Here is a 27,990-nt window from a genome sequence, read left to right on the forward strand (position 1 = left end):
AGAAAATCCTCGTCGACTTTTTTTTTTTATTTGAAGAAAAATTCCAGTGGCAAAGGTTTAATCTGATTGGTCAGAATTTACAAAAAGACAACACGGTGGCAATAAGGAATTAATTTTTTTCTGTTGGTCACTCATACACTACTTTTTTCTCCAATCCACACTACTTTTTTGTTTGCTGGTTAAAAAGACACGACAACTTTTTTTTAGTTCTTTTTTACACTACCTTTTTTTAATTTTTTATTTTTTTTTTTGCTCACCAAAATGGCTTTGTGTTCACAAGCAATTTCTGCTACCGCTACCAAACGTGGTTGCCAATCCTTGAGTAATATCTATTCCACACCAAATAAGAGAATTTGCTTAACTAACGGTAAAGTTCCTGCTATTGGTGGTATTGGTTTTAAAGATTTTTACTATTCATCCTCTTCTGAAGAAGATGATTCCGAAGATGAAGAACATGCTTCATTTGAATCAATTCAAATGAGAAAAAAACTCATTCCTCGTAGATCTAGTGTTGCCCTTGCAATCACTGGATCAGAAACGGAAATTGAAAACTTTGACTGTCAACAAATCAGTCAAGATGAAGGTGCTGATCAAAACAATAACAATGCTGTTCCTATTGCTGATACTAAAGCTAGAGCTAGATGCTTTGAATACTTAATTGGTGCTATTGACGAAGCATGGGCAAGATACTGTGATGCTGCCGCTTCTGTCGAAGATGATGTCTATGGTTACAGCACAAACTCAAGAAATGTTGCTGTTTCTGATGACGAAGAAGATGATGATGCTAGTGTTGATGATGATACTTTTGACAATAGCACAGACATCACTGACTATTCCGACTTTCCAAGTCACCACCACCTCTCCTCCACCAGTCCTATCAAACCACAACCACAAGCACAACAACAACAAAATCAATCATCAAATCAATTGCAAGATTTGAAAGTACGCTTAACTAAAGCAAAGTACTATTTACAAGAGTTGGTTGACTCAAACGATTATAGAGAAATTGAATTATTTTGGAAACGTTGGGATATGATTAAATATTCAACAATTGAATTGGTTGAAGATGATGATGACGATGAAATCATTGAATCCACAATTGAAGAATTAGAAAACGGACGTTTATTCTTGTAAAAAGATTTAAAGAATTTTATGTATATGAAATGGTTGCTTTTATTTTTTATTGATAATATTATTATTCTAGTTGGTTATATATTTATGGGTTAATTTTTTTTTATTATTATTATTATTTCAGTTGAATTCTAGGGATTATGTATTTGTATAAAGTAATTTTGTATCAGTTTTTTTTTTTTTAGGTTAGAAATAGTTTTTTGAATCTTTTATCATTCTAAGTATTTGAAAGAACAGCTTTATTTATTGTTTCATATCATCATCTATCTAATCATTTGAGTTTATTCCTGGCGTTGTATACAATTCCAATTTATTTTGATATTTGACAATGTTTATTTGTTCTAGCTAGTATTGGTTCAAATTTTCCAACTCCTCATCTTCCACCTCCTTCAGTGACAATGACTCATACAATATTTCTAGGAAATAAGTATAAAATATCATTGTTTTTTTTTATAATTTCTTTAAATTAAATCATATACTCATGTATGTTCTTTAAATATATGGATTGTATTCTATAATTTGTAAAGTAAAATGAAAAAAAAAAAATTCAATCAAAATTGTTATGCATATATTGGTTGCGAAAAAATACAAAAACTATTAATAGAGTTGTAAAATAATGTTTTATTGTGGAGATGAATTTTTTTTTTGTTTTTTGTTTTTTGGCTTATTTGAGTTGCCTTTTATTCTTTAAGATTATTCATAATGAATCTCACATATATTATACTAGTAATTATATCATTTAGTGTGTTTGGTCAATGTTCTAAACGTATGTTTTATTATTATATTGAGAATATTCATTGGAATCAATACTAACAATTTTTGGTTATAAAGAAATATCTAAGAATTATCTAGTCTCAACTAATGTAACACAATCAAATATTAAAGAAGATTTTTTTGAACTTCCAGCTGTTATTCCATCATCTAAAGTTAAACCACCTTCAATGGAGATTGAAATGGATATTCCTTCACATTGTCGACAAAATGAATTTCAAATTCGTAGTCAAGAAGATTTACAAGATTTATCAAATTGTGAAATTTTAATTGGTAATTTAATTATTCAAGATTTTGATTATCCTATAATTACATTTAATAATTTGGAAAAAATTTTAGGTAATTTAACTATTAAAAAATCACCTGAAATTGTTCGTATAGAAGCTCCTTTAATGGAATTAATTAGTGGATCATTTTCAATGTTTGAATTGACTTCATTAGCTTTAATTTCATTTCCTGCTTTGAAATGGGTTAATATATTGGATTGGAAAATTTTACCAATTTTAAGTAATGTTCATTTTAATAATGAAATTCAAGGTATTGAAAGTATAACTATATCTGATACTTCATTGACTGGATTTTCTGGATTTTTAGCTGATACAATTGATAATTTAGATATTAATAATAATCGATTTTTAGATACTATTGAAAGTAATGTTGAAGTAATACGTGGGAAATTACATATTGGTGCTAATGCAAATGATGCAAAAGTTTCATTACCTAAATTGAAACAAATTAATCGTGTTAGTATAAGTAATGTTGAACGATTGAATTTAGATGAATTGGAATCTGTTGATGATTCTTTAAGTTTAACTAATAATTATTTTCAACAAATTAAATTTCCAAAATTAAGTTATGTTGGTGGTAGTTTAAGCTTATCAGGTAATGAAATGGTTAATGATTTGGAATTTCCAAATTTAAGTGAATTGGGAGGTGGATTAGTTTTAACTAATAATAGTCTTGTTGAACGAGTTAATTTCTTGCCAAAATTGAGAATTATTGGTGGTGCTTTAGAATTGGTTGGTGCTATTAAAGAAATTTCTTTGAAAAATTTGAAACTTTGTAAAGGAAGTGCAAGTGTTAAATCAACTTCTCCAGTTTTTGATTGTGCTAAATGGTCAAGAAGTGAGATTATATTGGTTGTAAGAGGTGGGAAAATTGAATGTACTGATGCAAATAATGAAAAGATTACTTCAAGAACTAAAGATGATGGTGGTGAATTGATTACAAATTCAACTCTTGATGTTGAATATCATGAAAATAAATCCAATTTTGCAGTATTGACTACTGAATTGTCTTTTATCAAGTTTTTTACTATTTTAATGTTCAGTTTTGCAATCATCTGAAACAAAACAAAAAAAAATATAAAAGAGTACAGATTTCAAAACTAATAATAAACATGCGTAAAATTTTTAATTTTATAAAACTATTTTCGTAAAGACATGTGTGTGTGTATGTGTATGTGTGTGGTGGAACAAGGTTTGATAATTTAATGCTTATATAAATTCTCTTGTATAATGTATTCGGTAACATCTGGTAAAACTTCAGATTTCCAAATTTCGTCTTGATGTTTAATACAATCTCTAATTGCAGAAGAACTAATTGTTGATATTCTGTTATTATTTCCAATATTTTCCAACAAATAAATATTATCTGACCAATGTGAAGGAATATCTTCATGACTTCCACTTTTAATATCATCAACATATTTTGATTGTTGATCATGAGTAAATGTTTCATCTGTTCTTGTTAAACAAAACAAATCAGTATTCTTCATGAATTGCTCTAAACTATTGGTCAATTTATCTGGTAAATAGTATTTTGGATTAAAAATTCGAATCAAAGTATCAAATCCAACCAAAAATGTCAATTTTATATCAGGACTATGGGAATTTTCAGTTTCTTTGATATAATTAAGCACTGACAATGATTTATCAACAAATTTAGCATGATTTGTTAAGCCAATTGCTATATTCACCGGATACTTTCTAGCCAATTGATTAGCCATGATATACATTAATTCTAATCTTGTTTCAAATGATTCTGGTTTTGGATGTATCTTATCAGCATTCTTCACCGATAACAATAATAACACGGCTTTATTCTTCATAGGAATATTGTCATAATTCTTTGTTAAACTTTCTTCAACTAAAGCATAATGACCCAAATGTGGGGGATTAAAAGATGAATCTAACACACAAACACGTTGAGTATTTGGATTTATAAATGAAGCAGATGTATTATAAACAATTGAGAAATCCTTCTTTGATGATAAAAATTCTTGTAATTGTTTAAGGAATCGAGGAGTAGACATAATGTTGTATGGTGAAATGGAAAAGAAGAAGAAGGAAAAAGTAAAAAAGTGGAAACAACGAAAATAGGTGATTTTTTTTTTTTGGATGATGGTGACGGTGATGGTGATAGTGGAGATTGTGTTGCAAGAAATTATTAGGAGTAAGAAAGAGACAAAAAAAAGTGTGGGCGGTAAATGGTTACGCCCCCTGATTTTCTTTTTTTTTTCAATCGAATTCGGTTGTCCGAATAAAAGCAGCAAAACAAGACTCGTGACCTAAAGCAACAAACTTTCTTGTTTAATAGAGAGAAATCATTCCACACAATCATGCAGAATTTATGAATTCACAAGATTACATATATAGTCATGATTACAAATGTTTATATCAATTCATTACACTTATTTCTACTTATAATTCATCCTTTTCTGGGTTTTCACCTTCTTCTTCTTTGTCAACACCGGCAATATCAACTAATTCAGTGAAAAATGTCAATACGGCATTTGGTGGAATTGGACCAATTCCTCTTTCACCATAAGCAACACCTGGTGGACAAGTCAAAATTCTCTTTTCTCCAATACACATATCAAGCAAACCTTCATCCCAACATTTGATAACTTGACCAGAACCAACATTAAATGGTAATGGGATTCCTCTTGAAAATGAACTATCAAATTCAGTTCCATCTCCTAATGTACCTTTGTAATGAACAGAAATGTAATCACCTTTCTTCGTTTTACGGTTACATTCAACTTTGTTGAGGTATTCTATTATCAGTTCGATGTTAGTAAGACAGTTTATTCGCCAAAATTAATAGAAATCATTGTATCCCCCTTAGAATGTGATTGTTAACATACCAATTTGAGTTCCTTCTTCATCGGCTGAGACAGATGAGAATAATTGAGATAATAATATAGCACCAATTGAGATGAAAGAAGTCTTCATTGTGATAGTAGTTGAGTTGTAATAAAAATTAGTTTGCTGCAAAGTTGAGATCTAATTAGATAAAATCAATCTTTTTTTTTTTGTTTGGCTGTTCGTTGACATTGTTGAACGATCCGCAAGAGAGAAAAAAAAAAAAAAATTCAACCAGCAGAAACAAGAAACGATGCGGCTTAGGTCGTGGTTGGTGTTCAAAAAAAGGGCAAAACAATGTTGCAATCCAATTGTTACAAGAAAACATATATTCACACTAGTCAATACCAAACTGATAATTGTAATACAAATCAAAAATACAGTAAAAAACATATGATAATTGTAGTTTGTAGGTGGATTACACTATCAAAGTACAACCCACTCACTAAACACTTTAATTCTTGCCATGGCGTTCCTTTTCGTAGTCTTCGATGTATTCAACACTTCCACCTTTCTCTAAATCGTTACTTGACACAACTTCTACTTGATCGTCATTGACTTCGTCAATTTCATGATGTGTAACTCTATGGATAGCACTTCTATCAGCCACTTTACCACCTTTCAAACCAACAGCATACCATGGTAACTTAAACACATCTTCAATAGATTCCAAACTCTTACCTTTAACTTCAGGAACACAGAAGATAGCCCAAATCAAAGCAACCAAGTTAACACCAAACATAAAGTAGAATGTACCATAATTATGCATAGTAATCAACATGTGTGGAATAGCTTTAGAATTACCGAATTGATTAGCAAAATGAACAACCATAACAATGGATTGAGCAAGTGATCTATATTTTAATGGGAAAATTTCAGCACCAACAATATATTGGAAACTATTCATACCAACAGTCCAACCAACAGATGCAAGGAATAATGCAGCAATAGCAGCTTGAGATGCATGATATTCGGAATGGGAAAATACATGACCAGAATCTTCAACAGGGACAATATTAACAAATATGGCGAAATATAAAACACAAATTGCTTGAAGTGAGATACCAATGCATAAACATCTCTTTCTACCAATTGTATCAATTAAAAAGAAACTTGTCAAATAACTCGAAACAAATTTAACACAACCCAAAAGTAATGTATTTCTCATATTTTCCAAGCCATGGGTACCACTAACTAATTCAAATAATCTTGGAGCATAAATAGTAATCAGCAGCGCTCCACTCCATTGACCAAGGAAATGAGCCATACAAGAAATAAACAATAAACGGTAAAGTAATGATGGAGTAAAAATTAAATCTTTAATTTTAAGGAAGAATGAATAACCAGCAACTGATTTCTTTTCATCATCAACTTGTTCTCTAATATCTTCAATTTCTCCAGCAATATATGGATCATCAGCACTTAAATGTCTTAATTTACACAAGTTTCTAATAGCTCTTTCATCTTTACCAACTTTCAATAACCATCTTGGACTTTCAAGAACCCAAAGAGTTCCAATTCCAACTAACCCATTATATATAACTTTAACAGAAAGCGGAATTTGCCATTGACTATTAGAAGAACCATCCATATATTTAGCAGTACAATAATTGGCAGCATAAGAAATCATAACTGCAAAATAAACGGCACCACTGAAAATACCAACAATAAAACCTCTAATATTTGGTGGAGCAATTTCAGCTAAATAAATAGGACCAATAGCAACTGTTTGACCAACACCTAAACCTTCAATAAATCTACCAGCATATAATTGACCAATACTTTTTGCAGTAATTTGAAGAATTGCACCAAGAATTTGAATAACACAAACAACTCTTAAAGCATTAACTCTACCAAGTTTATCAACTGAATACATTGAAATAAGTGCACCACCAACAGAACCTAATTGAACCATTGAAGCAATCAAACTTTCTAAATTGGCAAGATCATCTTCAGTTTTATTTGGATCGGCAAATCCAAAATATGGACTAGTTAAAAAGGATTCTTGATATAATAAACCTGAAACACTACCTTCATCTAAACCTCTTGAAGCACCCAAGATACCAAAAATAAAAGAACAATAATATAATGTCCAATTATAGATTTGTCTAGGGGAATTTTCATCATGAAATTGCCATTTGTATTTACGTTTGGTTGGTGGTTTCATTTCTGGCAATGAAGATGAAACTGAAGAATCACTTGTATGTAAAGCTCGATTTGATTTAGCCATGTTTATTTTTATCACTGATGATAGTTATGATGATAATAAGAAAAGAAGATTTAATTTTTGGTGAAATGTGAAAGAATTTGGGGGTATATTTATAGACTTAATTTCCACAATTATGATAACTAACCTAAATTCATTTTGTAATTAATTGATGTTTCGTAGAGATAGTAGCTGTGGTAAAGGGGGAAGGGAAACATTGGAGTATTACCATAGTTAATGTAAGGATAACAACTGCAATTATTAGCAATATTACACACACACAACCACAAGCTGATAATCAGTGGCTGCTAAAATATGCACCCAGAGGGGAAATGGATTACAAAAAGTTTGATAATACAATTCAGTGGATGGTACTTCATTTTTCTTGGCTGTAATTAAACTTGATACTTACACATACATTACAAGGATGATTTGTTATTTTTTTGGTAAAGCCTAACATGGTATTGGATTATCCATTGCTATTTTAGTTGATATCAGGGTATTTTGTGTTGCGGCAATTTTCTCCTCCATTCCGAGTGGGGCGGAAAATTTTTGATCGATTGATTGATTTAATTTTCTTGGAGCATTTGAATTCCGATTATATTCCGGTAGGTGTTTAGTCTCTTTAGGTTGACATCAAACTAAGAACTATATGGGTTTAAACTAGTTTCGTGACATAATAATAGTATATTACAACTAGGTGTATTTCTCTTGTTAATACACCATTCATTTGTTCAGCCTTTTGAATAGGGCGCATTGAATCGTTTTCACTTGTTTCAACACCATTGAAATTCCACAAATCTCTCAAGTATGTCGGTTGTTTTACATTTTTTGGTTATTCATTATTCCTTCATTGTTCATCCCCACCAGTTTCCCCCACAATTTCATTATTAGATAGTAGATAATACAATGCAAAGTTTAAAACGTCATATTGAATATGTTCCAATTTGCGTTATTGAGTAATAAATCAACTTATCCCGGGATGCTAAGAAAAATAAAAATAAATCCAACATCAGAACAAGAACTTTGAAATGAGGTGGTTGAATACTGATATTGTGTGTCAATTGAATTGCGGGATTAATGATTCTTCTATACGCCAAAGAGACATCGAAGAAATGCTAGATCTTCAAGAAAAAAAAAATTTGATATATTATCAATTACTCCAGACCATAATTCCTGACAAGATGTAAAAATAGTTTCAGCCGTTCATCAAGTGATTAATAAATACATATATATACTAATACGTTTAACAAACAAAAACTATAATATCAGTTTTCATGTCAAAGCCTCTTTGGTTCCTTTAAGATATTCCCCCACTCTTGAAGTAACAAAAAAAACTATAGCAAATTATCCTTATTGTGGAAAATAACCTCCTCACCGGGTTAAGTAACAAAAATTCCGATGCAATAAATCCTAATTAAAGTATGACTTTGCCCACTCTTTATTTTCCCACTTGCGACACAACAATCCCTGATACTCAACAAAAAATTGACACTGATTGGGTTTTGTTTATCTCCAGGGAACGTGTTTTCTAGAGCAACTATTCTAAAGAAATTTCGCGTTGAGAACGATGAATAACTAATCTTCCCCTCTGGAACCAACCATATCTGGAATATTACGGAATAGGGTCAATTGAGGGGAGCAGAAAATACAACCCCCCTTTTGAAATGACTCTCGGTTTAACCAACAAATTCCCGGGGGACTCATAATAGTAACCTAGGTCAATAATTCATCAAACTTTTTTCCTAAATACTCGTGGTTTCGCCATCACGAGAAGCAACATGGTAGCAGCTCACCACCAAGTCGTGTACATTACAACATTTTTTTTTTTTTTTTTTTTTTACAGAACAGAAAATTAATTTATCAAAATTTCAAACTATCACGAACGAGACTACGACAATCAATCAACGAACAAAACTAAAAAAAATCCACTGTTCTTTTTAGTTTTATTATTTTTTTTGACATTTGAACATATCAACTATATAACATAACGTCATTAATAATGTCAATTACATCCAATGTATTAGTAGCAACATCATTATTAACAGTTGGTGGATACATGTTATTCACAGGAGCTGGAGAATCATTCAACATTGGAGAATTTTTAGAAACTACATCACCATATTTTTGGTCTTCATTAGGTATTGCATCATGTATTGGATTTTCAGTTGTTGGAGCAGCATGGGGTATTTTTATAACAGGTACTTCTATTTTAGGAGCTGGTGTTAAAGCACCTAGAATAACTACTAAGAATTTAATTTCAATTATTTTTTGTGAAGTTGTTGCTATTTATGGATTAATTATGGCAATTGTTTTTAGTGCTAAATTAACTAGTGTTTCTTCAAAAGTTTTATATACTAAAGAAAATTTATATACTGGTTATTCATTATTTTGGGCTGGTTTAACTGTTGGTATTTCAAATTTAATTTGTGGTATTGCTGTTGGTATCACTGGTTCAACTGCTGCTATTAGTGATGCTGCTGATTCTTCCCTTTTTGTTAAGATTTTGGTTGTTGAAATTTTCGGATCTGTTTTAGGGTTATTTGGTTTAATTGTTGGTTTGTTGATGACTGGTAAAGCCGGTGAATTTAAATAGATAACATAATACAACAAAACATATGAATTAAAAAAAAAAGAAAGAAGAGACCAAAAATGCATTATAAAATTACCAACTTCTAACAAAAAATAAAAATATTTACAGATTTAGTTTTCAATATAAAGAAATAAACCAAAAAAGAATTTGATAGATTTTTATACTATAATTTTGTATTTTTTTTTTTTTGGTTGAACGATAAAACTATTTAAGTGTAAATCACTAACTGTCAACTTCCATGTATTCTGGATTCTTTTTCAAAATCACAACACCTTCCAATGAACTACTCAAACTTATCCATTCGTCAGTATTTTCTAGTTCAGCACGTTCACCATAATTCAACAAGACTGGAGTGGATTGCGTTACCCAACCAGTAATGGTCTTTGGTTTACCAGCTTGACCAACAACATCAACAGCTTGACCAACTCTAACATTCACTTTAATTGGTTTCAATTCTTCATCAACAGTAACCAACATACGTGGTTTAACTGCTGGAGTTAAGTAATATAATAGTTGGTGTGTGGTTTCTGTGTTGGAATCATTCAATATAAATGCTCTAGGATCTAATAATGAAATGGCAATTGTTAACAATGATGCTAATGAAACTTTAGACAAGATAGTTCTTTCTGAGTTATATGGAGTCAAAGTCAAAGTACCTTTACCCAAATGCAAGATACCTTGGGCAATTCTAACCATAAATAATGTATCTGGAGATTTAATATAATAAGAAGCCAATTGTCTCAATAATTGTGCTAATCTGGCATTATTGGTACCAGCACCCACAAGACCCATAGAGTAGATAGAGTTTTGTGCAACTTCCAAGTCTGGATCATGAGAATAACGAGATAAGGTTTCAAAGACTTTCATTTGTGGATTAGAAGCAGAAACCAAACCCATAGCCAATGGAACAGCTCTTCTAATCAATGAGTTACCATAATGCATCAAGTGACTGAAATGACGCAAAGACATATCTTGACCAATTTCTTCACCCATGGCAATACAAGCCAAACCCAAAACAGCGATTCCTTGGTATAATTCTTCGTCTTCATCAACTTCATCGTCGTCATCGTCTTCTTCTTCAGCTTTAGCAGCATCGGAAGATTTGTCTTCTTCTTTCTTCTCAGCATCTTCCATCTCTACATCTTCATCAGCACCTTCAGTGTTAGAAGCACCAGTGGCAGCGTCACCACCTTCTGGTTTCTTATCTTTTTGTTGTTCAGCTTCAGATTGAGCCAATTTCTTTTCTTCGTCTAATTGATCCTTTGGTTTGGCAGTACACATTTGCAACAAGGCTTGAATTTGTAAAACGTTACCAGTACCAGCAAAGGCACAAATATTCACCAAAACTTTCAAAGTTTTACTAATTGGATGTTCAATGGCATCAATGGTTTCTAAAACATCTTCTGCTTGTTCGGTTCTACCCATGTACAACAAACCCAAACCTAATGACATGAATTTAATAAACTTGTTAGTCAATTGGGTGAAATCCCTTTCCAACAAAGTTTGCAAAATAGTTGAAGTAACATCACCATGACAAGTACCAACAAATACATGACCCAATGCTAAAGCGGCAAGACAGGAGATTTCTAAGGAGATATCCAAATCTGAAACCAATGGTAATAACAAGTTCAAAACTTCTTCATTAGCAGATCCTGCAAACGCAATACCCAAACCATTGATAGCAGCAGTTTGATAAAGCTTGTTTGGTTCATGAACATATTCTTGCAACAAAGCGAAAGCAGCATCAACTTCATCGTGAACATTAGCTGAAACAACACCAGTACCCAATAATGCACCAGCCTTGACTTCTTGATCTTCTGAATAAGTGTATTTATCCAATACTTGTAACCCTTCATTAATGTTCCATTGATGGATGGAACCAAGAGAAGCAGTGGTGGAAGCCATACCAGAACCTTTAGTTCTATATATCCATGATTTGTTGTCTTCTTCAGTTTGAACCAATTTATCATTACCAAAACCCAAGTTAAGAAATGCGTTAACAAATGCAGCAGCCAAGTTTTGCTTAGCAGAGTCAATTGAACCAGAAGTACCCAAACCAAATTTAGAATTTTCCAAATGTGACTTGTAAACGTCTTCTGGAACCTTAGGATCTAACAAATTCAATTCTTTAACCAAGTATTGGAAATATTTGGCCAGTTTGACATTAGAAATACATTCTTGCACGTCTGGATTTTCACCAGGATATTTGAAATTGCTATTTTGTTGAGACAAGATAAAGCCCAATTGTTTGTGAACCAGTTCATCTGCGGTGGATTCAAAAACTTGTTTAATCAATTCATTATCATCTAATTTGATAGCCAAGGTCAAAGCTTGAGTCAATTGATTATGGGATAAATAAATGGAGTATGCTGTATTCAAGAATGAAACATCATCAGGTGGAGCCAAGTACGGAACACAACTGGTAACATAAAGACAAACTCTAGCATATGTGTTTTCGTCAACAAACCCTGGTAACTTATCAATACATTCAATTTCTAATAATAAATCAACAGCATCTGCTTCGGCATTATGTTTCAAGAAAAATGGAACAATTTGTAAAGCCAATTTGACCAATTTAGCAACCAATGAGTCGTCAACACCCAAATTTTCTTGGTATGATTCACCAATTTCCAAAGCCAAATGACGCATGTATTCATGACCCCAATCAGCAATGGTTTCATCTGAGGCCAACAATCTGTATTTCAATGAATCTCTGTTGCCTTCGTCAGAATATGTAGTTGCCAACACAGATAAAATATCAGCCAATTTGACGACAATTTCATCCTTTTCCAGGTATTGTTTACTCCATTTGTCATATAGTTCAGTTAATGAAGGGTAATGTGGTCTTAAAAACTTTAAAGGTTTTGGAACTGCAGTCATTGATGTAGTTGATTCTTTGATAAATGTCTTTAAAGTATCCAAAGCTTTGTTATACAATGCTTTATCTTGATCTGGTTCATTCAATCTTTCCACTAATAATTCCAATTCATCTTTTAAATGTTGATCTTCTTCCGATAATTCTTCTTCTTTTTCAACAGACTTTTTGGCAGGTGGTTGATCTTTAGTAGCAGCCTGAGGCTGTTTATCTTGTTCTTTACTTTGTTCTTGTGCTGGAGCCATTGCTTCTTGTTGTACTAAGTTCCTTCTTTGAAAATAAAAGCAATGATTTAAACAAGTTAATTCTGATTGAAAAATGAAACTTCAATTATAACAAAAAAATGAATGGTAATGACAGATAAAGTTTAGTGGGATATGAATCAACTGAATAATTTTCTTTTTTTTTGGTTTGCCTTCTTTTTTTTTTTTTTACTCTCTCTCTGTCTCATAGTTGTTGGAAGTTTTTTCTCGTTGGTGAGAGTGGCAAATACTGTGGGACTGCACATAAAATGCAACCACTTCTAAGGTTAAAAGATTGATGTATTAGATGATGAAAGTGATACCGTGTACCAGGACTTAGACTTGTTCAGGGGTTGGATAAAATACTGCTTGGACATTATGGTGGAGAAAGAGGAATATACCTGAGTTTAGTGCAGTAGTGGTTATTAAAGTTGTTACTTATGCTCTAGGATGCAGATCTTCCATAGGACAAACACGTAAGAAGCACTACATTAATACCTCCAATCACCACCATCCCTATATATATATATATATATATACCTATCTTTTAATATTAAAACTGGTTCCCCAATGAAACTGCACATCAAGGACAATCGATGCTCATTGGTAGCATTATATTTATATTTATATTTAAATTTTTAGTATGTCGTACTTGTGTTACTATTGGTACGTATTGTTCTTTTTTTTTTTTCTCTTTTTATATTATTTTTGCCTATTTTGAATTTTTTTTTTTTTATTTTTCTTGCACAACCATTAACACCAGCACCACCAGCACTACCACCACCAATACCACGAAGAAAATTCCCTTTTACGTTCCCAATAGACGCGATGTTTATTATTTTTGTTGTGAGCGATTCAAATTTTTTTTTTTCGTTCCTTCTTTCTCACGCTCCAGTTGCTCACTTTCTAAGCTTTCTTCCCCTTTTATTGTTTGGTGATTACAGTGAAGTTCAAAAGTATCTTCTACATTCCAGGATTATTTTCCTTCATTTTGACTAGTCTGATATCTTTTTTTTGTTGAGTTGTTGTTGCTGTTGCTGGAATTTGATAACAGTTGAAGAATAACCATTATAGATAGATATATTCAATTACAATCACCAGTCAAGTTTGTTTTAGAAACAATATATCAAGAAGATGGATAGAATATTTTACAGAACTGATCTTCGAGATCCAACTACAAATTATCCAATTTATATATTCGATTCGTCATATTTACCATCCCCGGAACATATTAATTATAACGAATTCCTCCCAATTATGATGGGATCTTTACCAATCAAACCATATGTCTTGATTATGTTTAGTTGTGGTTTAAATAAGATTTCATGGATGTGGGGAGTTAAATTTTTAAAACTTTTCCTAACGAGTAATGAAGAAAGAGATTTAAAAAATTTGGTTAAAATATTCACCGTTCATGATAGTTGGTTTATCAAATCTATATCTTCAATATTGTATAATTATAATTCAACTAGAAAGAATCTTCAACAATTGGATAGACTTTTAGAAGCTTTCACTATGAATAATGAATTAATGATGTTAAATACACCTAATGAAGATCAATCACATACAATGGTTATACATTGTAAAACATTAAGTGAATTAAGTCAATATTTGGATATAACACTTTTGAAAATTTCTTTGAATATTTATCGATATGACAATCAAATAGCAGAATTGGTATTGTTTATGAGATATCAACCAATATTGAATCCAGTGGTGACTTTGAATATTAATCAACATCCTATTTTCCATCATCATTTATATCAAATTTTCAAAATTGTGGAAAGTAATTGTGATAAAGTTGAATTATTATTTTACAAACCAGGTAATAAACTAAAATGTGATACTTTATATCAATGTATTTTAAGAAATCAATTGATTTGGATAAATGATTGGGATTTATATTCAATTGCTACTGTGTTTAAAAGAATTCTAATGGAATTACCTTTTCCATTGATCAATATTGATTGGATTTCATTACCTATACATGATGATTTGAAATATACTTTAAAAACATTCAAAAAAGTTATCACAAATTTAAACAACTCACCAGAAACCATTCATTACGATCAATTATTATTTCAAATCTTGGATATGCTTTATAAGATAATTTCAAATAATGAAATCACCAAACATACCTCGGTAACAATATCCAAAAGTTTGTCATATAGTTTAAGTCATGAATTGATATCAAACAACACGACAAATATTCAAATCATTAATCGATTTTTGAAAAATATTCTTGAATATTGGGTTGATATACGTAAGAATTTTAAAATTTATTCAATTGATGATACTATAGATGGGAAACTTGAACAACTTAGTTCATCATCATCAAGAAAAATTTTACTTCATGATACTTCTTCATATGATTTAAGTCATGATATAACATTAGATCAAGAAAGTGAAACTACAGGAGAAGAAGAAGACGAAGACGAAGAAGAATCAGAATCAACAGTTGAAACAACAAATATTTTACAAGGATTGAAAATTAATGATAATTCAAATAAAAATCTACATCAAAGAACTAAATCAGAAATATTAATTCCTAAAACGTCACATAAGAAAACTTTATCTGATGTTTCAAACGTTCAAATTCAATATCCTCCTCAGAAATATAAGTTTACAAATATAACTAGAAAATCAGATAAATCATCATCTTCATCATCATCATCAATAGCATCTTCAAAATCAACACCACCAATAACACCAACAAGAAAAACGACACCAACACTTAATGGTACACCAATGAAGAAACCAGTAATTAGAGGTCGTAAAGTTAGTCAATTAGCAAAATTGTTTGAAGAAAGAAGTGAGGCTATAGAAATATTAGAATCTATGTCTTAGTTCAAGAGGTTTAAATATGACAAGCGATAATAATAAAACTATTAATATCAAATAAAATAAAACTAAACAAATATAAAGGGGGTTAAAGGGGAAGAAACTAAATAACTAATATACAACTTATTATTATTATTATTATTAATTTTTTGTTTTTTTTTGTTTTTGTTTTTTGGAATTTAATTTTATGTATGATTACAACAATACTCTCTTTAATGCGATCTCTTAGTTTCAAAAATCATTTGTCTTATTCACCAACTAATCTGCTATCAATATTATCAATCGATAAGTCAGCATTATCAGCATAATGATGATGTTGACGATTAGCATTGGCAACAGCAGCAATAGCAGCAGCAGTAGAACTATCATTATCATTTAATTCATGTTCTTGTAATTGTTGTTGATAATGTTGATATTGAGATTCATCCAAATGTTGTTGAGCAGCAACAGCTTGAGCTTGAGCAGCAGCAAATTGACGTTGAAATTCTTCTTGTTGTTGTTGATGAGAAACTTGTTGTTGTTGTTGTTGCTGTTGCTGTTGTTGTTGATGATGATGATGTTGTTGATATTGTTCATAATCATTTGATGATTGATCATTTCCAGCACCTTGTAAGAAAGCATTGGCATCTGCAGCAGCAGCAACAGCAGCAGCAGCTTCTGCTTCAGCTTTAGTAGCTGCATTTCTTGAAGAAGCCGCAGCTTGTTCAGAAATCATTCTCTTTTTGAATTGAGCAGTTGAAATTCTTGATGGGCTATTATAACCAATACGACTAGATTGTTTCTTTAATTTACGTTTATAACCTCTGATTTCATTATATATATCTTCTCTTTTAATCAAAACATCTGGATAATCTTCTTTAATTTTACTTTCAATATGAGATGGTTTAGTACCAAGTTTGTATAATTCCAAAATCAAAACATTCAATTCATCGGAGCGTTTACGTAACATTGGATGATTACTCAATGGGTCCAACTGTGGATGGTTATGTTCATTACAAGTAGTTCTTAATGTCCAAACATTGTTTGTTTTTCTAAATGAAGCAGTCATAGCAAATGGACATTTCAATTTCTTAGTTTTAGTATCTGGATCCAACATATATCCATCACCAACATCAATTTGTTTGGTTGGATCAACTTTCTTATTCTTTTTATGACGATAACGACCACCTAATTCACATGTATAATAAATTGCTTTTTTATTAGAATGCGCAATAACAACCCCAAATCCATTATCACGAGCAAATTCAGTAATAAATTCATTCAATTCTTCACGACTTTGGAAAACTTGTTCAGGATAAGGACGAGTGATCAAATTACCATCAGCAGTAATGGTATTTTCACTAACTGGATAAATTTTCAGCTTAGAATCAATAATTGGATCCGGGATTTGAATATTATATTCTGATAAATCATCTGGACCTGGAGCACCAGTCAATTCATGTGGATATTGTGGATGTTGATGGTGGTGATGATGAGCAAGTTGCTGTTGATGTTGATGTTGAAGTTGTACTTGTTGAGATTGATGGGGTAATCCAGTTAAATGTTGTTGTTGAGCGTGTTGCTGTTGTTGTTGTAATTGTTCAAACTGTTTTTTATATTCGGCAGCTGCCGCAGCAGCAGCAACAGAACTGGAATCAGCATGACTTCTCTTATTTCTTCTACCGCCTGATGGGGAAGCTGAACCAACAGAAGTAGTTCCTTGTTGCTGTGGTTGTTGTGATTGTTGTTGATCTTGTGGTTGTTGTTGTTGTGGTTTTGACAAAGAGGCAGCATGGGCAATTCTTTCCAACTTGATTCTCACATCTGGTGATGAGGAATCTTCAACATTTTGTAATAATTGTTCATCAATATTTTGGGAAAAGTCTTCTTCTTGATTCGACATTTTGAAATGAACTTGTTTTGCAACCTTGAGAGAACTTGATTATTGATACACTACTCGAGAAATGGAAATTCGTTTTGGTAGAAGGGACACACACTCTGAACAACAAACAAAAAAAAAAGCAGGAGGAAAGAGTGAGGAAAAAATTTTTTTTTTCTCTATGAGAAGCAATGGTCGTGTTCAATTGGACAAGGAGAGACAAAACACTTTAAAAAAAAAAAAAAACTTTTTGGGAAACATCACCAATTACATAAGCAGAGGCGTGCATTGGAGCACAAAAAAAATTACTCCATATTATGTAATTTATAAACTGACAGAATAATGCATGAAAAAACTTTGAACTATTTTATATTTCTAGAAAATGCTATGTATTAGTGATAATCTATGACGGCATGAAAGTAAAAAAAAGGTTAATTCTTATTTAAATAGTCATCAGCCCAGGTTGGTAAAATGAATGAACTAGCATGAACTTGTTGATTATAATATTTAAATAATTGCGATTCTTTTTCACGTGAGAATTTTCTCAAGGGATTAGTTAAATCCTTTGCAGTATCCATAGTTGCAATTAATAATCCCAATTGACCAGAAGTGTAACTTGGCATATAACATTGTGCATATTTGACGTTATTAAAGACTTCCGAAGCCTTGCATTTCAAATCACCTAAATATTTCAAATTCAACCATATATTCTCCAGTGATTGCATAATAACTATCCCTTTTTCATTTAATGCATTTAATAACAATTTAAAATAGTTGACTTGGAAGAATTCTTCTGCTGGTCCATCATCAGGATCTGATGAGTCGGTGATGATAACATCATATTTCTCTTTTGCATTTTTCAAAAATGCAAACCCATCATCAATGACTAAATTTAATTTTGGATGGTTGTGATACTTGGCCATTTCCGGTAAAAACTTTGTCAGTAATTTGATAACCATATCATCTATTTCAACCATGGTTATTTCTTTAACTGATCCATCATTGACGTGTTTGACAAGTTCACGAATAACTCCACAATCTCCACCACCGATAACAAGAACTTTTTTAGGATCTGGGTGAGACATGATTGGTAAATGTGTGATTAATTCTTGATAAGCAAATTCATCCTTTTCAGTACATTGAATAATTCCATTTAATACTAGCACATTTCCGAAATTGGTACTTTTGAAAATCAAGATATCTTGAAATTGAGATTGTGTGTGGTATAAAATTTGCTCAACTTGTAAGCCAAAAGATTGACCTGGGAATGACTGTTTCAGTTTTTCATAAAACCAGTATGTTGAGTCTTCTTTATGATAAGTAATAGAATCGTGTTTGAAAGTAGTCAAATCAAACAGTGGGAGATTGTTCAAATCTAAGGTTTTTGGGTTCTGTTGGGTGGATGGTGACATGGCGTTAAATTGTTATATATATGGTTTGAAAAATAAAGATGACGATGCATATAAAAGTGTATCCAGGTTTATAGTTTGGAAAGATAAAGGTGGGTTGTTATTGGCTTTTTTTTTGATGCTAGATGTTAGTTTATAGAAAGCGAAGGGAATCGAAGCGGTAAAAATTTTTTTTTTCTTTCTTTCTTTCTCTGATAAATTTATTTTTCTTGTCTTTGTCTTCTTCACTGTTTGATTATTATTATTTTTTGGGTCGTGTGATTGTAGTGAATCTGATCTTAAACAGAAAAATCCCTTCAAATAATTGACAACATGGCTGCAAGTAATTTAGACACTTACAACCACAGGCGACCACAGCATGGGACATCATTCTGGAACTCCGTTGATAGTGTTCAGAAGCATCATTTAAGTTAAAGATAGCAAAAGTTTGATTAATGATGCGCATAATACTTTAATTTAATAACCAAAAAGAGGCACCCGCCAAATTCGTGGTTGATCCGGCACAGTAAAAAGAAAAAAAGAAATAGATAAGAGATAGACGGGTAAGACAGTCAATATTATTCACAGGGAGTAATATCATCACAGAACTCAGAGTTATTATTTTTTTCCAAATGGGTGTTGAGGTTAACGTACTGTGACATCATTGAGGATGTGACAGGAGAATATCTCACCGCTGGAAGACCCATACCAAAAGGTCTTATCTATATTACTAGCACGACGTTGCCATACCTACGAATTGCTGATCACTTAATGGATTGTCGACACATTCTTCATATGAGATTAACGTTCCTTATTAAAGTCTAGAATAGAAAAAAGATCGAGTTTAAATTGAATCTCGCCAAATGCATCTTAAACTGATTACTCAAAAATGTCTTCATTGTTCTCCATTAAAATAACAAAATGGATACATCTGGCGATCTTGTGAGGGGGTTGAGAAGGATACAGTGGAGGAGAATCAATTGTAATTGAAAGAAGAACTTAGAATGTTGATTGTAAAAGTCTGAGAATAAGCCATCATCGTTTGAATACACTATTGAAACGGGTTTATACAGGAGACAATAGACCAAACAAAGTTGGATAATTCTTGTGTGATATTACTCTAGTGTAAAAAATCCACAAATCTTTACTCATCAAATAAAATTGGTTGATTTTTTTTTTTCCTTTCTTTCCTTTATCTATAATAAGAATGTATATAAAAAGAAAAATTAAGTTTGTGTTACATAGATAGACAATACAACTAAAGCAAAAAATTCACCGAGTCTGCACATAGGGGTAAAGAGATGACAAAAATATTTAACAAAATTGTCCGTCATAAATCCCGCAGATTATTCACCACAATAAGATTTATATAACGAGACATCAAAAAAACAAAAACAAAGAAGATACAGTTTGACTAAACCAAAACAAAAGAGCATCTGGTTTCCATTATTACATCCAACTAAACACAATACCCCGGCTCACGTTCACCTCGTTTCCTTTATGAAAGCAAACTATAACCTCAAATTGTGTCAGAAGAATGGATCTAAAGGATCTAGAAGAGAGTTGGTCAGCCACTAACAGAGGGGAGAAGAGAAGGAGGAGGGGGGGGCAAGAAAACGATTTAATACTCCGTAAATCAATTTCAATTTCAATTTCAATTTGACAAGCCGTTCAAAACCAATGGAGTGAAATTCACACCTTCAATTATAAGGTCATAAAATAAATAACAAGCATCGTGTGCAATGGGCTAAAATCAAACAAATAATCAGCCATCAGACACAAGACAAAAAAAAAATAAAAAAGTTGAGTTCCAACCGGGACGAATCAGCAACTATTTCCGATTTAATCACAAAAGGGTATAAAAAAATTTTCATTGACTACTGCAGACAATAATAATAATAGTACAGAAAAAAAAAGACGATACGTTTTAGTTGCTCGTACACTACTAGTACAACACCCAACGAACAACGAATAACGCACAAACAAAGGACAAAATACTTTGTTTGTGTCTTAGTGTCTGTTTTCCCAATTCTCATCTAAGCATATTTTTTTTCCCACCTTTACTTCAATTTCAAACAATAAGACAATTTTGTTTCATTCCTCTCATTCACTTTAACTGTGTACCCTTAACAAATTGATGGGAGTAAAAAAAAATTTTTTTCTCTCTCTTTTTGTTCTTCCTTTTCTTTTCTTTTCCCCTATATAAATCTGGTTTTATAAAAATAGTTAATATACAACCAAAAATCTCCTCCCCTTTTTTTTCGTTGTTTTTTTTTTTTTGTTTTATTAATTTATTCTTCCTTGATTCAACTCATTTATATATAATTTTGGATTTTAATTTATATTTTCAACAACAACAAATTATAATTAGAAACCATTAATCCATATCATCATCATCATCATTGTGCATACTTTAATACTGTGACATCATTACTAAGAGCAAATTTACAACAAGTGTGATCATTCTCAGCAAACGAACGAACGAACAAACAAAACAACAGCAAAAGAAAAAATAAAAAAAACCTAGCCCCCCATTAACAAACAGAGAGAGAGAGAGCGAGAGGAAAAGCAACAAAAAAAGTCACGCACACCGTTTCTGACTGAATTTCTAGTTACTCATATTACAAATTTCTTTATTTAAAATTAGAACTTAACTTGCCACTTCTGTGTTTTATTTAATCTTTGAAGAATAATTGAAATCAACTATTTCTTTTTCTTTTCATATTACACACTAACCATGTCGACAATAATTTCAAGAGAACAACCACAATCACCACCACAACAACAAATGAAGAGTAATTCTTCATCATCATCATCATTCAGTCTATATACTATATTAAGATTTGCATTTGAATATCTCGTGACATTATTAGCATCATCCCTTAGTAGTATTTTATTAGTCAATGAACCAAAAATCAAATCAACCACCGAAGAAGATGATTTAGATATCGATTCAAAACAACCAAGCATATTTCCTAGTTTAGCAAAGAGTAATTTTGCTGACAATTATTCACCAGAAAAACCAATAGATAAAGATGTTTTAAAACCAACAGTCTGTTCAATGGGTATTACTAGTAGAATTTTACCTTACACTAATGAAGATGGTGAATTAGAATGGAAATTTACTGAAATGTCTGGACGAGAATTGGATGCATTTAAATTACAACCAGAAGATCACAAGAAACTCACTCCTACAAGTAGTAATGAATATGTATCGAAACAAGATTCTGCTACACCAGGAAGCATAAGTGGGTCTAGTGAATCTCCAACATATTCTGAAGTTGAAACACCAGGTTCCACCAATGGTCAAGTTTATAAATGCCCACATTGTGATGTTGAATTTAAAGTCCGTGGGTATTTAACAAGACACATGAAGAAGCACTCCACTAAGAAAGCATACAGATGTCCATTCCACGATAGAAGCATTTATATCGATGACAATAATATTACCCACAAGTGTCATCCAAGTGGAGGTTTTTCAAGAAGAGACACTTACAAGACTCATCTTAAATCACGTCATTTCAATTATGGCAAATCAATCAAATCAAATGAACGTTCCAATGTACCAGGTCAATGTGCCATGTGTGGTGAGCAATTTAGTAGTGCCGAAATTTGGTGTGAAATTCATGTTGAAGGGGGCGAATGTAAATTCTTGCCTCCTGGTTTCAAAGGTAAATCCAGAATAAAGAACAAATTGAGAAAACAACTTAAAAAGAACAAGACAATCGATCCTGAATTGATGCCTTTTGCTGATAAAGTGCGTGAAGAAGTGGAACAAGAGGAAGAGTCTAAATTGAATATGACCAAGAAGAAACAACAAAAGGTTAAAGACGAACTGCAATCTGTTTCTCCAGTACCGATTCCTGCCAGTCATCAACCACTGCATCAATCAATGGATACTCCTGCATCTATTTACTCTTCTTCATCATATGAAACACAATCATCACATTCTCCTTACACTCCACAATCATCGAGGTCCCCAGTAGTGCAACCATTTGTTGTTCAACAGCCTTCATATTTTGATGAAATTGCTAATGCACCTCAAAATGCGGAAACAAACACTGGAATGAAGGAAGATTATGATGATGAATTTTGCTTAGATGTTGATCAATTGAGTACCTCATTGTACAATGAAATGGTTGGAAATCTAGTTCAACATTCAATGCCAACTCCACAACATCATCAACAGCAACACTTCCAAGCACCATTGTATTAGAAAGAATAATAATAAGAAGAAAAGTAAAGTTTGTTCCTAGTTTGTGTTTTTATGACTTTTTTTTTTCAATTATTTACCACTTGTATGTAACTTTTTATTATATTTTTCACGTTTTTTTTTGTTTTGTTTTGGTTATTTTAGTTTGAGTTTTTATAGTTCTGTATTAATTATTATTTAGAGGGTTCGAATTTCATATATATATATACACACTTGTATATGCAGTTTGTTATTTTGAGAAGATATATTTGTAGTGATGATGATGATAATGATGATGATGATGTTGGTTGTCTGAGAGAAAGAGACAAACAGAGATTTATCAATTTTCTATCAGTCAATGTTATGCAATGTATATATTGTCTATGTAAAACATTGTATAATTCCAAAAGTCTAATTATTTCTTTTGTCTCTTCAGTGAATCATGATTATCAATACCATTAATACTTCTCTTTCTTGTATTTAAAGGTCTATTTTTCAACTTCTTTTCATCACGGGTAATTCTATCAAGAAGTTTCAATTCTTGTTTTCTTATATTTTCTTTAACGTTTCTTTCTCTATTAGCCAACCAACCATAAAATTTAATACCAAGTTCATAAATTATATCTAAATTATCTTCATTTGATTTTAGTAATGGGAATTTTTTAATTCTTTCAAAAATACAATTCTTAACATATTCATATAATACAGAAGCAACCAATTTTGAAGATACTTTAGACATGGTTTGATTTCTATATTTAATGAAATTTCTTGCAATCTGATCATGTCTATCCGGTGTAATTTTTGTATTATTATCATCATCATCATTTTGTAATATGAATTCATCAATGGTATAATTTGGATCAGATTCAATTTTTTGAAATGTTCTTTCAAGATATGGTAAAATTATCTTTTCCCATTGATCATTTGTAATTTGAGTTTCTCCTTTAGAAATTTCAAATTCTTTTGATTTTGCATATTCAAAGATTTCTTCAATTGATATTGGTTCAAGTTCTTTCTCGTCTTTTTCATCAGATTTAATAATCAACTTATTTAAAGCTTCTTCTAGATCTAATGACATTAGCTTTTGATATTGTTCTTGTTTTTTCTTACGAACTTCTTCACTTTCTGATTCTTGTTCAGGCATTGTAATTTCCATAACAGTTGTATATGTTTCTGGTACTTCGTCCAATTCACGAATATCCATATTCTCTAGATCCACATTTTCATTTTCATTTTCGTGTTGCTCCTCAAGTTTTAGTTGTTCAACTTTGGCTTGCAATTCATTACAATAATCAAATACTTCAGCTTGCATAGATTCCAATAATTCACGAACATTCAATCGTCGTTGCATATACCATCTAACTATTTCAAAGAATAACAAATCCCCAAAGTTAATGCTAGGTTTAGTATTTGTTTCCATACTTAGATCAAAAACTCTAATATCATCAAAATAATTCCTCCAAACAAAATCATAGAGTACAGTAGGAGAATTTTCTCTTATACTAGAAAATATATCATGCTTATATCTTTTAAATTGTCTTATAACTTCAGAACATTTCTCATTGATATCTATTTGTTTTAGATGTGAAGCCTTCAAATCCTCAGATGATCTGATGCATTCATTATCAATAACGAGTTCTTTTTGAAAATATTTTGTATGAACTTCATTTAAATCTGGCATTTCAGCCAATGTACAAAAAAAACAATTGTAAAACATTCTGAAACTCCTCCCATATTTCAGCACGAAGCAGTAGTACGTATTCATCACTTTTTACCATCTTTTTAGATGATATGTATGCTTGAACTTGTTCATCTGTTAATGATCTTGTTAATGATAAGGGAGGAATATATAGATATTGTTTTGACTGTATAGAATTGTTCAAGGAAGAGCTAATTTCACTTGGAGACTGGACAGTGGACTCCACAATCAGAATACTTGAAAATTTAAATGACAGTTCATTTGTCAATGTCAATGAAGAATTAACGGGTACAATTTTCTGATTGGAATTGAGATTAATAAAAGATGGAAGTCTATCAAAATTAAATAAAAAAACCATAGGAAGTGCAAATAATCGAATTGGCAAAGATTTATCATCTTCAAATTCATTATACTCTAGCTCATAGTCTTTGATTACCATGGAACCTTCATCAAGTATTTCTTTTACCTTTGGTATTTCACATATAACAGATATAAGTCTTTTAAATGACTCAACTAAACCAAATCCATACGTTAAAAATAGTGTACTCTCAATCACAGAATTTTTACCTTTTTCAAGTATTTTATTTAGTAATTGTACTATGATACATGCTAATTTCCTCAATTCGTAAAGCTTATCTTCCTTCTTGTTAGTTTTACATTCGGAGATATCAGTTTGTAAAATCAAGATCGATTGTATTTTCCCCACGATAATCTCTAGATATTGATACCAAGGTGGTTCGATTTGTCGAGCTTTGAGTAATTGATGAATAAGATGTAGCACTCCATACTCTTTGTATAGTCTTACTTCAACTTCTCTTTCCATATTTGATATTACTAGTGGTGACACTCTTTTTGTTGGTTTGAATTGGACTTCAGTTTGAATCTGGTTTGGTTGAGAATGATTAGTGGAGATATATATAAATCAACTTTTTATTTTTTTTTTTTTTTTTTCCCCTTCCAATGTAACATTGTCCGACATTACGCATAATTTTAGGTACATGTGTTTTACCCCCTTTTATTCCCCTCAAACATCGTAATCCACCTTTTGTTTTATGACGGTTCTATATCTTTATTGATTTATCATAGTTCATAAGTTTGATTACGATGTTATTAGAAGTAGTAGTTGTATTTCTTACATCACGATTTACAGTATTAATCACTGGAGGAATTGATGGATATATCTCTATTAATAAGTCAATATCGTGTGGCAATTGATACATACACATAAAATAATTAGAAGTAAATGTAACAGGGTTCACGTCACTAGCAAAATAAATTATTACAACTGTAATATTTCTCAATAAAAAATAATTTAGTATCTAAATATTCATAAAAAACACTATTTATTTATAAATCAAGCCAACGCTTTGCCCAAAAGTTTTTCTTCAGGATCAACAACAAGTTCCTCACCATGTAATGGATAAGTGTTGTAACCAAAATTAAACGGAGAATAGAAAGTAGATCTATCATAATGAGTTAAAGGGTGTCCATTTTTAATCTTTTCTGGTAAATCAGGATTAGCAATAAAATATCTACCAAATCCAATCAAAGTTTTATCATCTTTATCAACAACATTTTTGATTGATTTCCAATTATTAATTTTATCATAAGTATAACTTCCACCTTGTAATAAAACACCTTTCCAAGTTTTTCTAACAAAATCAATATTCTCTAAGCGAGTTGATCCATCTGGATTATGACGTTCATCAACAATATCAATATAAGCTAATCCTTTACCTTCTTCTGCTCTTTTTTGTAATCCTTTAAGAATATAAGTATAATCTTCTTCTGCATTTGGATTAACATAAGGTAATTGGAATTGATTATATGGAGATAATCTAATTGCCAATTTAGATGGGTTAACAACAGTAGATAAATGATCAACAATTTCAAATAAAAATCTTGATCTATTTTCAATATTACCACCATATTTATCAGTTCTTTTATTAGTACCAGGATGAATGAATTGTTCAATTAAATAACCCATTGCACCATGTAATTCAATAAAATCAAACCCAGCTTCATCAGATAATTTAGCAGCATTAGCAAATTGAACATGAATAATATCTTTAATTTGATCTTGAGTCAATTCTTGAATACGGTTTCCCGCTTCATTAGCATCTTTCTCAGATTCGTTACTTTCATAAATTGGACTAACTCCAGTTAATGGTAATCCATGAGTTTTCAATAATTGAGGTTTACCAACTCTACCTAATGCCCATAATTGAATAGCAATCTTACCACCAACTGAATGAACAGAATTAGTAATTTCTTTCCATGCTTTAGATTGTGTTTTATTCCAAATACCTGGAACATTTGGATAAATTCCTTGATTTAATGAAATCATTGTAGCTTCAGTAATTAATAACCCACCAGATTTAGCACGATCAGTATAATATTTCTTCATTAAATCGGTAGGAACATGGTCATCAGTAGCACGATTTCTAGTTGTTGGCAAATGAACAATTCTATGATTAATAGTAACATCACCAAGTTTGAATGGTTTAAATAAGTTTGATTCTGACATTGTTTTGATTAATATTTTAGTTTGTTAATAATAGTTGCAAAACAAAACAAAATTCAAATTTCCAATAAATCATCAACTCTTTATATATTATTCAACAGTCAGAATGTATTCAAGTTATGATTAATCATCTTACTAACTTCATTTCGTTGATTTGAAAATTTCATTTATCACTATTTCAACCCCAAACAGATGCAGATGGGTCATATTTCCCATCCAGAGTGTTGTCTTTAATTTTCATGATAGCAATAAAAATCTTGTTAACTCCGCTTTTTCTTTTTTGTCATACTCGGCATTAACGGGGTTTACTTCCGACTTAGTGTATAATTCACGGGGATTACGTAGTAAAACCAAGCAGATTGAGTTAAACGTTGGTCTGAAATCTGAATCAAAAAAATAAAAAGGAAATCTAGACAAGGGTATGAATTATTAAGATTACTAAAGTAAGAAGAAATTGAAATTCATGATTTATCAACAATTGTTTATGTAAGTTTTTGTTTTGCAATAATTCTGCGGGAGAATTC

At 31.3% G+C, this 27,990-nt stretch overlaps 13 protein-coding genes across 13 annotated transcripts; 5 read left to right on the forward strand and 8 right to left on the reverse strand. All coding sequences in view use genetic code 12, as the record gives it.

Moving 5' to 3' along the window:
- Positions 1-261: 261 nt before the first annotated feature.
- CTRG_03599 (uncharacterized protein) lies at positions 262-1,134 on the forward strand (the record flags this gene model as incomplete). Its single annotated transcript, XM_002549256.1, has 1 exon — positions 262-1,134. One exon carries the CDS (start codon positions 262-264, stop codon positions 1,132-1,134), a length of 873 nt encoding a protein of 290 aa, XP_002549302.1.
- Positions 1,135-2,072: 938 nt separating this feature from the next.
- CTRG_03600 (uncharacterized protein) lies at positions 2,073-3,248 on the forward strand (the record flags this gene model as incomplete). Its single annotated transcript, XM_002549257.1, has 1 exon — positions 2,073-3,248. One exon carries the CDS (start codon positions 2,073-2,075, stop codon positions 3,246-3,248), a length of 1,176 nt encoding a protein of 391 aa, XP_002549303.1.
- A 143-nt stretch (positions 3,249-3,391) lies between these two features.
- CTRG_03601 (nicotinamide-nucleotide adenylyltransferase) lies at positions 3,392-4,216 on the reverse strand (the record flags this gene model as incomplete). The annotated part of the gene is made up of 1 exon (XM_002549258.1): positions 3,392-4,216. The coding sequence occupies one exon, from the start codon at positions 4,214-4,216 to the stop codon at positions 3,392-3,394; it is 825 nt and encodes a 274-aa protein (XP_002549304.1).
- Positions 4,217-5,502: 1,286 nt separating this feature from the next.
- CTRG_03602 (uncharacterized protein) lies at positions 5,503-7,278 on the reverse strand (the record flags this gene model as incomplete). Its single annotated transcript, XM_002549259.1, has 1 exon — positions 5,503-7,278. One exon carries the CDS (start codon positions 7,276-7,278, stop codon positions 5,503-5,505), a length of 1,776 nt encoding a protein of 591 aa, XP_002549305.1.
- A 1,978-nt stretch (positions 7,279-9,256) lies between these two features.
- Positions 9,257-9,850, forward strand: CTRG_03603 (H(+)-transporting V0 sector ATPase subunit c''; the record flags this gene model as incomplete). Its single annotated transcript, XM_002549260.1, has 1 exon — positions 9,257-9,850. One exon carries the CDS (start codon positions 9,257-9,259, stop codon positions 9,848-9,850), a length of 594 nt encoding a protein of 197 aa, XP_002549306.1.
- A 219-nt stretch (positions 9,851-10,069) lies between these two features.
- On the reverse strand, positions 10,070-12,967 carry RPN1 (proteasome regulatory particle base subunit; the record flags this gene model as incomplete). The annotated part of the gene is made up of 1 exon (XM_002549261.1): positions 10,070-12,967. The coding sequence occupies one exon, from the start codon at positions 12,965-12,967 to the stop codon at positions 10,070-10,072; it is 2,898 nt and encodes a 965-aa protein (XP_002549307.1).
- Positions 12,968-14,098: 1,131 nt separating this feature from the next.
- Positions 14,099-15,811, forward strand: ECM25 (Ecm25p; the record flags this gene model as incomplete). The annotated part of the gene is made up of 1 exon (XM_002549262.1): positions 14,099-15,811. The coding sequence occupies one exon, from the start codon at positions 14,099-14,101 to the stop codon at positions 15,809-15,811; it is 1,713 nt and encodes a 570-aa protein (XP_002549308.1).
- Positions 15,812-16,052: 241 nt separating this feature from the next.
- CTRG_03606 (uncharacterized protein) lies at positions 16,053-17,687 on the reverse strand (the record flags this gene model as incomplete). Its single annotated transcript, XM_002549263.1, has 1 exon — positions 16,053-17,687. The coding sequence occupies one exon, from the start codon at positions 17,685-17,687 to the stop codon at positions 16,053-16,055; it is 1,635 nt and encodes a 544-aa protein (XP_002549309.1).
- A 407-nt stretch (positions 17,688-18,094) lies between these two features.
- On the reverse strand, positions 18,095-19,075 carry CTRG_03607 (spermine synthase; the record flags this gene model as incomplete). Its single annotated transcript, XM_002549264.1, has 1 exon — positions 18,095-19,075. One exon carries the CDS (start codon positions 19,073-19,075, stop codon positions 18,095-18,097), a length of 981 nt encoding a protein of 326 aa, XP_002549310.1.
- Positions 19,076-21,788: 2,713 nt separating this feature from the next.
- STP2 (Stp2p) lies at positions 21,789-23,267 on the forward strand (the record flags this gene model as incomplete). The annotated part of the gene is made up of 1 exon (XM_002549265.1): positions 21,789-23,267. One exon carries the CDS (start codon positions 21,789-21,791, stop codon positions 23,265-23,267), a length of 1,479 nt encoding a protein of 492 aa, XP_002549311.1.
- A 391-nt stretch (positions 23,268-23,658) lies between these two features.
- CTRG_03609 (uncharacterized protein) lies at positions 23,659-25,008 on the reverse strand (the record flags this gene model as incomplete). Its single annotated transcript, XM_002549266.1, has 1 exon — positions 23,659-25,008. The coding sequence occupies one exon, from the start codon at positions 25,006-25,008 to the stop codon at positions 23,659-23,661; it is 1,350 nt and encodes a 449-aa protein (XP_002549312.1).
- On the reverse strand, positions 24,926-25,765 carry CTRG_03610 (uncharacterized protein; the record flags this gene model as incomplete). Its single annotated transcript, XM_002549267.1, has 1 exon — positions 24,926-25,765. The coding sequence occupies one exon, from the start codon at positions 25,763-25,765 to the stop codon at positions 24,926-24,928; it is 840 nt and encodes a 279-aa protein (XP_002549313.1).
- Positions 25,766-26,296: 531 nt separating this feature from the next.
- Positions 26,297-27,469, reverse strand: CTRG_03611 (alkene reductase; the record flags this gene model as incomplete). The annotated part of the gene is made up of 1 exon (XM_002549268.1): positions 26,297-27,469. The coding sequence occupies one exon, from the start codon at positions 27,467-27,469 to the stop codon at positions 26,297-26,299; it is 1,173 nt and encodes a 390-aa protein (XP_002549314.1).
- Positions 27,470-27,990: the final 521 nt, after the last annotated feature.

The sequence above is a fragment of the Candida tropicalis genome (genome assembly GCF_000006335.3).
Source record: "Candida tropicalis MYA-3404 genomic scaffold supercont3.4, whole genome shotgun sequence".
Taxonomy (NCBI): domain Eukaryota; kingdom Fungi; phylum Ascomycota; class Pichiomycetes; order Serinales; family Debaryomycetaceae; genus Candida; species Candida tropicalis.